The sequence below is a fragment of the Meriones unguiculatus genome, chromosome 10, assembly GCF_030254825.1.
Source record: "Meriones unguiculatus strain TT.TT164.6M chromosome 10, Bangor_MerUng_6.1, whole genome shotgun sequence".
Lineage (NCBI taxonomy): Eukaryota > Metazoa > Chordata > Mammalia > Rodentia > Muridae > Meriones > Meriones unguiculatus.
The window spans coordinates 34,795,363-34,809,207 of record NC_083358.1 but is presented as its reverse complement, the minus strand read 5'-3'; the positions used below and the strand labels follow the sequence as shown (position 1 = coordinate 34,809,207).

The 13,845-nt window shown below is 40.9% G+C and overlaps 2 protein-coding genes across 5 annotated transcripts in view; both read right to left on the bottom strand.

Annotated features, from left to right (window-relative positions):
- The window catches only part of LOC110562840 (carboxylesterase 1D), a 28,301-nt gene extending 25,704 nt beyond the window's left edge, over window positions 1–2,597 (bottom strand). The window contains exon 1 of the mRNA XM_021659724.2: window positions 2,444–2,597. Coding sequence (XP_021515399.1) covers window positions 2,444–2,495 — 52 coding nt within the window. The 5' untranslated portion in view covers window positions 2,496–2,597. The remainder of the gene's footprint in view (window positions 1–2,443) is intronic.
- Window positions 1–13,845, bottom strand: part of LOC110562845 (carboxylesterase 1E) — a 34,830-nt gene that overhangs the window by 698 nt on the left and 20,287 nt on the right. For 3 of the 4 annotated variants that reach the window (XM_021659727.2, XM_060392217.1, XM_060392216.1), the window contains 4 exons: window positions 13,522–13,669; window positions 8,652–8,783; window positions 7,677–7,749; window positions 7,068–7,434 (listed from right to left, as the gene is read on the bottom strand). In XM_021659727.2, coding sequence (XP_021515402.1) covers window positions 7,263–7,434; window positions 7,677–7,749; window positions 8,652–8,783; window positions 13,522–13,669 — 525 coding nt within the window. In that variant the 3' untranslated portion in view covers window positions 7,068–7,262. Of the gene's footprint in view, window positions 1–469; window positions 626–5,337; window positions 5,452–7,067; window positions 7,435–7,676; window positions 7,750–8,651; window positions 8,784–13,521; window positions 13,670–13,845 lie in introns of those variants that run through there. The other variant, XR_009594596.1, reaches the window with a different exon arrangement.

Sequence of the window (13,845 nt, the reverse complement as noted above, 5' to 3'; positions counted from 1 at the left end):
ACAGTGTGGGGATGAGTGACCAGGGGAAACATGAAAAGGGTGGGAATGATACAGAAGTAATGAGATAGAGTGCTGTGACTAACAGACAACACAACAACCTATCTGGGAAGGGTGGGTGTGCTATGACTGCCACTTGAAGGAGTCCATGAGAAAGAAAGCTAATCCTGGATGAGAACATGCACCCTGGGGAAGACCTGAGTGACTTGGTAAGGGATTGGGTTTGACTTAGTAGACAAATCAGCAGCAGAAAACTTTTCATGATAAAGCAGACAACAAGCTTCTAGAATATTCTTCTCAGGGCTCTGAGCATGGTCTTTCAGAGAAGAGACTTGGTCATCAAAACCACTTGCCCTATTGTCTCCATTCTTGCAGAATAGACTGTCCACTGCAACTTCCTCACCTGTCCTGCTTCTACCCATTGTGGGACCTGCACAAACCAAGCTGGTGTTTACATGGCTGGTGGACTTACAGACATTTGGTCATGGCCACCCTGATGTCCTCTCTTGTCTGACCTCAAGGGTCTCAGTTTATGAGAACATTTCTCATTGGGTAAGGCCTGTTCCATCATTCTTCATCTGTTTCCCTTTCAATACAGGTAATAGGTCATCTTCCTCAAAGCTTATGGCTGGAAAAGAAAGGGAAATTCCAAATTTAGTGGGAAATGACCAATAGAACTGAAAATTTCTCATGGGAATCCAGCTTCTCTGTCTCCTGCTCTCAACTGCCAGCTGCTTTTTGTGAATGTTCTTCTTGTTGATAACTAGTTATTACAAACAATGATGAATGTTCTGGTAGACATGTGCATACAGAGTCTACTTTAGGACATGCTGGAAGGCCATGCAGAAGGGGGTGAAAGGCTGGCAAGTGCATTCGGCAGTTTAAAGAGGTAAAGGAAGGTGAAGCCTGAGGAGAAATAGCCCAGGGTAGCCTGTGTTAGTTCAGTGAAAACCTTCTCCCTGGAACTGGGTAGAAACAGATGACCCAGGTCAAGCAGATTAGCAACAATGGCACAGATATTATGTAATTACGTATTAAAATTATGAAACAGCATAGTGCCTTACGGAACACTTACTGTGTGCCCAAGTACATTCACTCTCTTTACATAATTCTCAAAGAAGCCTTGCCAGGTGAAGAGGCAAGATTTCAAAGCAATGTTTACTGACTACATAAAGATGAAAACAGGGTTGGATTGCAGGCTAGCCAGCAACCAAACATCTTTACACCCTGAATTTCTGCCCACTCTTACTGTGCCTTATTGTTATGCCTCGCACTGTTACACAGAAACAGCTTTCAGGGTTCTGATGGCTGAGCACTGGGCTAGACACCAGAGCCAGAGACAGACCTGGACATCTTTTACATTAGGGGAATGCATTCCCAGATTGCTTCATTTTGTCTTCCATAGAGTAGCATGGATGTATGCCTAACCTCCCCGCTGCATGCCCACCCTGCCCCTCGCCACTTATGACGGCAGATTTTGCTTTCTATATCTGTTCCTTTGGTGCAAGAGTCTCTGCATGTCCTGGGAGAATTGTAATCCCCAGGGCCCAACTAATGCAAGCTCTATCCCCCAGCTTCCTACTTTATCTGAATCTCAGGCCCCCTTGTTGGTCCTGATCTCTAAGATCTAGACACCAAAAAACCTAAAGACACTTCTCTATCTCCAAACCTCCCAAAGAACTCCATGTAACCACCTCCATGCCACCACACCCCTCTCTTCCTTCCAGGTAAAACTACACTGATGGCTCTTGCCCCTCTCCCTCTCCTGCCCTGACCCCTGACTGACCTCATTGTTTCCTATTGTACACCACCCCAGTGACATGTCCCTGTATTTTGGGAGCTTGAGTGTGAAATCAAAATTTCAACAGTCTGATTTAGCCATGTCAAATTTTCAATGAATGCATTAAGCTTTCAGCCAAATGTTTTGCCTGTCTCTTAACCTAACTTAATCTCTAGACCTACAGCCATCTTAAGTATGGAAGCAGCAGCAACCACTCATTTTGTCCTCAGTGAAAAAAGGAGCTTCTGTCATCCTTGCTTTAGAGATGGGGTCACCTAGGCACTGCAAAGTTTAGGATATCAAGTTGGAGTTATTAGTTAGGAGCCAGCCTTATATCTGACTCCTGAGTCTATGCTTTCAACATTCTGCTCTGCCTCTCTCTGTGACCTGCTTGCGGCTTTGCCTAAGAATCACAGGGAAACAGGCTAAGCTTTGTTCAGCCCTGCTGGGTCTCCTGTAGCTGGGTCTCCTGGTGTCTGTCCTCCCCTATGTCTCTGTGAGACTAAGGTTCTTTGGAACTTTGATGCACTATTCAAGCACAGAAAGTAAATATCACCAAGCGACTGGGGCTGTTTTGTCCTTGCCCTGCACACATTGTCATCTACTTGTGCACAGAACAAAGACTGAAAAATGTAACCCAGGCATTTGTAACCCAGAAGAACTTACCCCAAACTGTGTAAGCAGCAAGAGAAAGCAAGACCAGAGGGTAGAGCCTCATTGTGGAAGGACAAGGGTTCCGTGGGTCTGTGTGATATCTGCTGCTTTAGCAATGCTGTTGTGGACCCAAGGTCCTGCCTCCCTAAGTGTTGCTCAATCCGCCCAGTTATGTAATCTAAGATGACAAAAAAAAAAACAAACAAACAAAAAAAAAAAACCACCCTCTCCCTTCCAAAGAGCTGCCCGGGTGTCAGTTGGGACCTTCAAGCCACACCTACTAAGAGTTTACCCACTTTTATCTGAACAGCCAGTACCCAATACTCAGATTTCAAGTGGCCAGAAACCCATCCAACTGCTTGTTATGTAAGCCCTTCTCCCTGCAGTGCTTTTGGCTCAATGCACCTTGAACTCTCAAGAGCAGACAGCAGCAGGCAGGTACCTGTAAGTAGTGGGAAGTGTTGGTCTGGGGACCTTGTACGAAGCTGCCCACTTTAGAGTACCTCACATCCCCGCACTGTTCAGCTGGAAATGAGGAAACATTTCTCAGCCTCCACAGACTAGCATCTCCTAGAATTCATGCTCTCAAGATAGGAAGGAATCTTACCCTCTGTCAACCTTCAGATGATTCCTAAATTATCTTTGTAGTAGTCCTGCCAAGTGACCTGCCTGGTCGCAGAGCATACTCAGGGTCAAGGAAGTCTACTTTTCAGAGAAAGACTTTTGAACACAGTGTTCTAATAGTGAATGAACTCCGCTGACCACAGTCCTTGCTTCTAATCATCCATGCATGCATGTATATACAGATTCTTCAAACATTTACCAAAGTGTGTGGCCTCCCTTTCATGGGGTTGGTGTGTCATTGTAATTGCTGGTCCTAGCCTGTTCTCACAACGCAGCCTCTTCATGCTCTCGTGTCTGGGTAGCTTTTTCATTCCACTACTGTGTATTTGGTTTGTATATGGTTTAAGTCCTCTAGATGCACTACTAGGTTACTCGTGTTCCCAGTTTCATTTGATTCTAGAAATTTTAAATTTCTTTAAGATTAAATCTCCTTCTTAGGTTAGTCTTTAAGTAGTTTAATTTGTGTAACTCTTAATTACAGATCGTAGCATTAAACAATAGATCAAAGTTTTTGATAACATTCCATAACTGGATCACAAGCACTCTGTCCAGCTTTCTCAGTCACTCCTCTCATAAAGCTGATTTTTGTGACTTCAAATCTGTGCATCTCTAGTTTTCTTTTCATTTTCCACATTGGGCATTTTTTGCTGAGGGACGAGGGATGGGCCTACAACAAGGATGTAAAGTGAATTAAAACAATAAACATAAATAAATAAAAAATTCAATCTCTTCAACTGATCCATTTTGGAAAAAGTTTTATGAACTGATAAAATAATAGCTACAGCTCTGGAAAGGACTATTCTGTAAATTTAAGTCTATTTGATGCACTGACTTTTAAAGTATAGACAGTCATGATATAAAATTTTCTCCAGGACTACTTTTGTTTTATGTGGGTCCTATATATTGTATTTCTGTTTTCATTTCATTTAAGGAATTTTTGCAATCCTCTCCCTCTTCCCTCTATTTCTTAAATGAATCATTGTTCATTGAAAATTATATTGTTCAATCTCCATTTTACATACTTTTCTCTAGGTTTTAAGGCTTTATTCCCTTACGATCTGATACAATGAGAGAAGTTATTATAATTTTTATACTTATAAATTATTTTATGCTTGCTAAGACTTACTTTATTGTCTAAAATATGACCTGTTTGGAAAACATAAGAGGATAAAATTAATGTGGATTCTGTATCTGTGAGATGGAATACTTTGTGAATTTCTGTTAAGTCCATATGATATTTAGGGTAATTTAATTCTACTATTTAATCACTTTTTAAATTTTGATGATCTATGTATTGGTAAGAGTAGGGCATTGTACTAGAGTCCCTGTCAATTATAATCGTTACTATGTTGGTGCCCCAACAATCTGTGAACAGGCACTACTTGCAATTACTGTATCTTGTGATATGTTTCTGTCTTCATCAATGTCTCTTCTGACTCATTTTGTCATGAAGTTTGTTGAGTTAGGTATAACTATAACTTCTCTTATTTGCTTTCAGATTCAATTTACTTGATGTGTTTCCTCCCTGTGGAACATTTTCATGGTGAAATGAGTTTCCTGAAAACAACAAATTGTTGGGTCCATTTAAAAAAGTCCAATCAGCTAGTCTCTGTCTTTTAATTGGAGTATTAAAGCCATTTACATTCAGAATTGTTTTTAAGCAGTCAGTACTAGTTCTCCTGTTCCGTTCTTTTCTTCTAGTTGTTTTGAGTGGTCCATGCCTGCTTCTTTTTCTTCTATTCACCCAGAGATTTGGCTACTTCTTAATTAAATAGTGCTTGATTCCCCCCTACCTGATCTTTATTTGCTTATTTTCTTTTTCACTGTGGTTTAGTCTTTCTCCTTTGTCATGACTGATTTTACTTCACTTCTGTAACTCTGGCTTAGCACTCACAAATTTCTTTAGTTATGTGTTCTGGAAGCATTTTCTTTTCCTCCAATTTTGAAGAATAACTTTGTTGGCATAATAATTTAGATTGGCAGTTATTTTTATTTGGAGATTAAAAACAAAGGAGAAAAATAACAGTGTTATTTTTATGTTGTTCTGTTAGAAAGTAATAAATGTTTACAAATAAGTAACTATTATAAAGTACAGAAAATATTGAAGGGACAGAGCTGTGAAAGAAGGGAGGGAAACTACACAATGAAAGAGGAAAATAAGGGTTTATGGGACGGCTCAGTGGGTGCAGACCCTTGCTGCCTGGCCACCTGCATCCCATCCTTGAGAGCCACACAGTGGAAGGAACCCACAGAGTCTCCCGAACTGTATTCGTATTGCTCACCATGACCAGCAGGGCACTTTGTAAGTGGAGCCAATAGAATTGTAACTCCTCTGATACTCTGATCACCAAAATGAGGCGGAATGGGCAGCACCAGTGTTGTTCTCACAGCCAAGCCTAGGGGTACAGAGGGCAGTATTCATCTCAGTGGCCAGCACACTGCGATGAATACTCTTCCGGAAGTTACGATGTGTCGTGGTTTCATGACATACACACTGAGTGTGAGGCATGTGGTGGTACATTGAAACTGTAGCCTTCCCTGCCACTTGGGTGATGCTGGATCGTCTCCAGCTCACGTGACTACTTGCTTCCTACCAGCTCTGGCTTACAGGCTGGTTTCCTGCTACAAACTTCTCTCAGTAATTTGTTGAAAGTTTTTTTTTCTTTCTTTCTTTCTCTTCCTCTGAGCAAAACAGGCTGACTCCCAGTCAGTCCGTGAGCAGAAATTTGCTGTGGGTTCATGGAAACATAAAAATGCTGGAAGCATTTCTTCCCGTGTCCGTGTCTCTGCTGAAAATACCCCATGAGCATCTAAGTTTCCTATATCATTATTTAAAAGCCCCAGTCTGCTCGACCCAACACTTGTGTTATTACTCAATCTAGATGGGCTGATGATCATTCTGTCTCTTATTAATGGGGTTTCTTTTCCATGGCTGTAATTTTTGCATTTAATATTTGATACAATGTCTATAAAAATAAACTGAAGTAGATGGCTTTTGTGAACAAACATGAGCATTCTTTGCTTTTCTGTTAGTCTGGTGAAACGCCATTCTTTTATAATGCACGTGTGAGTATGTGTGTGTGCGCGCATACATGTATGATAAAGGACTTGAATTTTTATAGTGTAGAATGTAAGTAGTATAAGATTTTTGCTCTCTCCTTAGCTACCATAACCCACTACCTCCTCCAAACTGTGCTAACATTAGCCAGTGCATTGTTAACACTTATGTGAGGGCTGATTCTGAAGGGCTTATGTCTTGCTCAGTGCTCGGCTTTTGGCCTGACCTATGGATATACCCTTCACGGGGATCTCTCCTGTGCTTTCATTTTCTTCAGTCAGATTTCCAATACTTGGAAATCTGGTATTGGTACCAATACCTGCTAACTGGAGTGTGCCATCCAATCCCATTCCCAGAATTCTTAAGAGGACTGCATGGTCTGGATATTAGAATGGAGATTCTCTGTGACTTTGCCCTTCCTGAACAGCAATAAACAGCTCATAACACTACCCAGGACAGTTTCCTACCGCCCTCACCCAGGTATGTGCTTAATTACTTTTCTTCAGTCTCAGTAAGTCTTTACCAAGCTTTCAGAGGCAAAAAAGCCTTGTACTTCCCCTTATGGATTTCATTCATCAGGATAAAGAACTCTGAGCAAGGCTTCATGCCTATGCCTTACCTGTTCTTGATTTTTTTCTCATAAACATACTACATGTATGCATGAGAAAGTCAGTTATGTGTGTAACTCCTTCTTGGGTCTGTGTTTCCAGAGTGTTTGTACTCTGTTTGCCTCCGTGTCCCCTTAACACTCCACTAAACCCTTTAAATGTCCATTCCTTCATGTGCTGACGTCATCACTCAGAAGCAGATAGAAGGAAATCTATCTGCTTCCACTTCTCTTCCCCCATGTCTGTCTTCCTTTAGATTTCTGGATAATCATTCCCCAAACATTTTCTGCAGAGGCATCTTCTGATGGCATGGCCTCTCTCCAAGAAGCACAGATTCATCTCCATATTCATGTGATTTACAGAACAATATTTATTTCCCAAATTGAATCTACCTGTGCAAATATCTCCATATCATCTGTCCACTCCCACTTAAGAATTCCCTAGTCTCCCCAATAGCCTATCCTTGGTCAAAATCACCTTCATTGGAGTAGCCTCATTTGGGCTCCTCTGGCCTTCTGAGGCTGCTGGCGGAGCCTCCCATTCACAGCTCAGTATGTCCTGTCTGGAGTGGCTTCTTAGCCAGGAGCTCAGTCCAGAAAGCCACTTCCTTGTCTTTCAGTCTCTGAGCTTGCTGGGTGGTGGCACCAATCTGCAGATACCCTTCCTTTTGGTCATACTCTGGCCAATGAGGCAGCCCTTTCCCATTGGGATTCCTGGAAACAGAATCAAGTAGAATTCCTTAAAGCTGTTGTGTGTTCCCCACATTCCTATATTTATAGAGATCTTTGGTTTATCTTTTCCAAAGACCTGTGCACCACAAGAAATGGGAACACCACTGGCAGAGTCTTGTGGCCACAGAGTTGGAGCCAGTTGCCTAAGTTTGCAAAGGCCACACCTTCCTATTCATCTCCCTTATTGTTTCATCTCACCCGCCAACCTGAGTCACCAGACTCACCCATTCTGAGCAAAGTTTGCCCAGAATTTCATGACCATCTTGCTGAGATTGATCTCCTCTTCTGAGGCACCTTCTGTGGGGAATAAAAATAATCTATTGACTCAGTTCATGGCTCATGAGCTAAGGAGAACAATATCACATAGGGGAGTATTAGAAAAGTAGAGTTTGGGCTTTCACACCAAAGCTGTGGAATCGAAATCTTCATTGCTAGAAGGTTCTTCTTGGTTGCTGTACACTTTTAGTTTGGGAACGATTGATCTAAGACACAGCAGACATGTAGTGCATTCTGCGGGAGCTCATCCATGTCCAGTGTTAGCCTTCTTGATACATAAATGCTACAGATGAAGAATTCCAGTGGATCACAGGGTTGCACCTTAAGTATTCCCCTCAAACCTATAATTATATGCACAAAGGCTCTGGGAGCTGCTCCGGGTATGTCATAAAGAGCCATGAGGTGCCTCACAGTCATGAATCATATCAACTGCTGGAAGTTAAGGTACGGAATACATTCTGAAAAGTTCTCTTTAAATATTGTATTCTTAATTATAATATAGGGAAAACATTACATGTGGGTAGGTATACATACAGACAGTCAGATGCACATGGCAACAGACTCATGGTCTGAAACATCTTGACCTCATCCTCACTCACATAACGATAGGTTATTTTGAATGGGAAATGGAGCATCAGTGGTGTTCTTGTCTTCAAATGGGACATCTGGGTGATACTTTTCTCTTGGTGCTATTACTGATCAAGATCTTAATACAGAGTATTGCTGGCTACACATGAGTATGTAACTTTCCTTGTGTATGTTGGAGTGGGAGAAAGGCTTGGAACTTGACAGTTGAGTGCAGCACTGTTCCACTGAGTTGGGAAGTGAATGTCAAGAGAGGAAAAATGTGTTCAAGGCCACAGACACAAGACTAGAACCCAGACCTCCTAATCCCAAGCTCACAGGCCCCAAAGCACCATTACCTCTTAAAATCGGGGCACCAAAGACAGAGTAGACTTCATCTCCATGATCTCCTACCACATTATTGGGTCTCATTTCTGGTGAGAAGCTTGGATGATACTGAAACTCATACATGTAGGTGGGAGCTCCGGCATCTGGGAAGACACAGAATCACTTACCATTCGTGTTGCTAGATACAAGTGTGGACGATATCAAGGCCTCTGTAATGCAGGAGACATTTTGAGTGTAAGTGAAATAAAGAAACTGTTCAACAAAAGCTTCTTCATGTGCTTAGCACTGGGCAGTTAGTAGGAGTAAAACATGATATCCATATGAGGGAAAAGAAACACAAATCTTCATCAGTATTTTGGGAAGACTCAATCTAATTAACTGCACATATTTGTCTACCCCAAAATGCTAGTATTTTCAAGCAATCAGAGAACTTTCTTTAAGACAGATCCTACCTGAGGATCCAACACAAACCTCAGCTAATTCAAGAAGACTGGAGTTAGAGCAAGCATCTTTTCTGGTCATACTGGCTTGAAACTTGATATCAATACCAGGAAGAATTTGAGAAAATGCACAGAGTCATGGAAAGAAACATGGTCTTGGTCCACTAATATGTCTGCTATGGAAACAAGTGGAAATTTTAAAGCATATTGAAATAGGGATGGAAATATTGAAATAGCTCATTGCGGAAGAATGAACTATTTCACACAAGCATGAGGATGAGTGTGAGGATACCCAGCATGCACGTAAACACAGCCTGCCTGTGGCATTACAGACTGGTGTAGCCCTGGCATGCTGGAGGCAGAGATGGGGATCCCTGGAGCAAGCTGACGAGTTAGACCAGCTTAACTATTGAGTCCCGAGTTCAAGCCAGAGGCCCTGACTTGGTATATAAGGTGGAGAGCAACAGAAGTCTGGTATTCACACTTTACATACAAGTGTGTGCCAACATACATATGAACATTCATAAACACATATGTATACCACACACAAAAATATAAATAGATCAAATTAATGATAACATAAGCCTCTTATCAATGAAGAGACACCCTTGTTCTGATGACTTTACAGATGAGTGACTTAGAGAAAAACTAGTATCAACCCAAACATTCCCTCCAAATTTCTCTAAAAATAAGGGAAATGGGACTAGTTCCAGGACAGCATTACCTTCAAACTAGAATAAGACAAAAAAATTGTAAGAAAATATAACAAAATATACCATATTTCCATAAGTATACATGTAAAAGCACTTAATAAAATGCTAGTAAACAAAATGTAATGGCACATTTAAATGCTAATCCACTTTAACACGGTAAGATTTGACACTGAGATAAGAAAAATAATTCATTTTTGTGACATATAGCATTAAAGACTGATGAAAAAAAAAAAAACAAAACAGGTAATTATCTTCTTTAAGGCCAGCCTGATCTACATAGTGAGTTCCAGGCCAGCCTACATAGTGAGACTTGTCTAAAAAAATTAAAAAAGTAGACATTTCACAAAGTGTTCTATTGGTTCTGTGCAATTCCTATCAAAAATCTGATGTCAATGAAAGTAAACATGCATCCATACACAGAAATGCATATATGCATGCACATACTAAGGGCAATCATGAGTATTATGAACAATACTTAATGTCTCATCCAATACTTTCATGCTGTACAAAGTAATTGCAACAACAACAAAAAGAAAACAGAGAAGATAGACACACTGACCAATAAAACCCTATATGGATCCCCAAAATGAATCCAAGAACACACTGTCAATTGCGATTAGAGTACGGCACAACTTTCCATTTCATGAGAAAATTTTTTGTGCTTGGTGTCTCTTTCACCCAGAATACACATAGTCTGTAGTTATCATGCATTCCCTGTTGCGTGGTACATTCCAAGAACACACAAGGAAAAAGAAAGTCACTTCAGTAACTGCTGTTCAGAAAAGTGTATTCCCACATGCAGACGTGTTAGACTACATGCTTATCTCATGATTTACAAAAACAGAAACAAAAACAAAAAACTAGAAAACTGGGTGATAAGTCTAATTCACAATGAGAAATAACTATAAGAAAACATAGAAGAAGAAAAACTACATGACACTGGGTAGAACATGGCTCTCTGGCTTTGACCCCAAAAGTGGAGAAAACCCAGGGGGGAAAAAAAGTGAAATGGGATGGATATCCCACTGCAAAACTTCTTCACAGGAGGAAAAAGAAATGAACAGTTTACACAGACAATCCATGTCTGATTGTGTATGTGTATGTGTGCGTGTGTGTGGCGTGTGTGTGTGTGTGTGTGTGTGTGCGCATGTGGGCAAGGTAGGGAGTATTTTCAAATGATATATGCTATAAAGGGTTGTTATACAAATTATCTAAGGAACATGAACAACTAAACTGCAAGAAAAAAAGCAAAACAAAACCCATGTATTTGGGTAAGAATCCAAACGACTGTCGGGATGGGAGACCCCTTGTAATCTTGGCAGTTGAGACAAGGAGGCAGGAGGAGGCCTTTGGCTTTTTCTAAATAGATAGACCTCATCTCACAAAGAAAAGAAAATGACAAGGGCCTGAGTAGACATTTCTTTAAAAGAGGCATAAAATGGACAACAGTTAAACAAAATGTGTTAACATCAATCACCATTAATACAATGTAAATTAGAATCACAATTAGGTAGCATCTTTCCCAGTCTGAATACATTTTATAAAAATCAAACAATAACAAGTAGCGTGGGCAAGAGCGAAGAGAGAAGAAAACTCATTCCTACAGCGTGTGTACTACAAAACACAAGGACACTGTTTAAAGCACGTTGATTTGAAATGATTGCACTGCTCACCAAAGTCAGGTTATGGAATTACTGTGTGTCTATCAGTAGATGAATAAATAAAAAAATATGTTATACTGGAATAATGCATGCTCTCAAAAAGGAAGATGCATTCATTGCCATTATGACAACCCACATAAAGATGGAGAATTATATGCTAAGTGGACTAAGTCAGGCTTAGGTAGGCAAGTATACACATTATACAAAGATATACATTGAGCTTCAACAAAAGAGCTTAGAACATCAAAGAATGAAAGGGCCACAGCCTGAAGGTAGGGTGAGGGGGGTGTCATAAAATCAGAATCATTCTGTTCATCTTTAAAATTTTTTATTATACTTGCCTATTTGTATTTTGTCTTGGGATGGGCCGGACACAGTGCATGTGTGGTCAGAAGACAACCATGTGAGTCCCAGGGATTGAACTCAGGTCATCAGTTTGGGGAGCAAGAACATTTACCTGCTGAGCTCTCTCTCACCCACTCCATTTCTCATTTTGAATTACATTGTACAATGTGATACAAAAAAAAAAAAAACAAAAAACAAAAACAAAAACAAAACTGTTCTTAAAGACTATTTTAAAATGCTAAGGGAAATGTCAGATGTTTTCACTAAATGAAATTTGCTGTGGCAGCAAAGTTACAGTAATTATTTCATATTGACTTGTAAACTGCAATATCACCTTGTATTTCCAGTATTTACATCATTTACATGTATTATTATTGCATTATACAAACATATATGTAGTTGTCAGTACAGACACATAGGTTTCTTCTCTATCTCTCTCCTCATAGCATTGTGTTCACCCCTGTTCTTCTTGCCCACAACCGGGAAAACTGAAGTACCAGTAGGTAGCTCCTATAGCTAGTTTACATTATGGATGCAAATATGGATTTTAAATCCCTTCTGAGGGCTAGAAAGATGGTCCTGTGGGTAAGAAGACTTGTTTCTCTTCTAAAGAACCCGTATTTGATTCCTATGACTTTCTTCAGGCCTCTGCCAAAACCAGCAGAAATAGGACACACACACATACACACACACACACTTGCACATAAATAAAATATAAAGTAAAATCTTTAAAAATCCTCCCAGGAAGTTAGGGAGAGTAATCCAGAACAGAGCATTGTTTGCTGGATTGCTGATTGGGTGAGTGAAAGTTGGGGAAAAAGACGGGCTCTATACATGGCAACCACAGAGGTCACCATACCCAGGGTGAGCTTATTATCCCTAAGCTCACACCCATGCCCAGCACCTGTCACATAGGAAGGTTCTGTGACAGACCTCAGCCTGAATACATTGGCACACTAAGATGGAAAGAAGCCAGCCAAGAACACTGAGAGTGTCTACATTCCTACCTTACACAGTTCTCCCTCACTGACCTCCTTGGTCAGAAACAGCCTTCCCGATGTTGTACCTCATTTCCACTCTTCCCTCTGTGAAGTACTCTAAAACTAGCTCTGACATCAAACTCGTTCTAAAACATTACCTAGTATTTGGCCTCTAAATCCATGTACCAGCATAACTTCAGATGAGGAAACCTGTGACAGATGCTGTTGGTGCGACACTTGTTCCTGTTCATGGCCTGACTTCGGTCTGCCTCTACCATCTGTCACTCTTGACCTAAAGGCTCTTTGTCTGGTTACTACATACTAGAAGCTTCTCTGCACAGCAACCCAACAGAAACAGAAACCCATTGGGCCAGGTTTAGCCTAATGGCAAGTGGTCATTGTTAGATCAAACACTATTCAGATGTGTGCTTTGCTCGTTTCCCAGCCCTTCCCTGCTCCAGCTCCAGAGAATATATGCTTAGCCTGGCATCATTTATTGGACTCCATTTCTTTCCTGTGTCACTTCCTCATGTCCCACCTCATGGTTTCTGGGCTCCTCCCTTGCATTTCAATTCTTTCTGCAGATGATATCATTGGCACAAATAAGAGAGGACAATACCATGATAAGGCCAAAAAGTCAGCCTTAGGGGCTTGATGTCTGAGTTTCACATTCTCAAATGCTGGGAGGTAGGCAAGTCTGAGAGAAAAGTGGTAAAATAAGTGTCCAATGTCTGGGACTCACCTCTATGTCCACGGGAGACAATCACAGATGGGACAACCAAGGCCACATCCCCGATCAACTCCAGAAGTTGGTCTTTATTTCTGCCTGGGTCATCTGTGTCTCTTAAATAATTCTCAACGGCCATGGGAATCTTATCCTCGGGGAGGTTCTAGCATGGATAAGGAAAATGACCACTATCATATGACTTGTGTAACTTTTCCAGTCTCCTCATTGATGATGAACCTCTTGAACCCTGAACAAATTCTGATGTGAGAAGATCAGAAAAATGGGGACATCAGGAAGACCCCATTCTTTTTCTGGTACACAGCACATTTGTAATTTGGG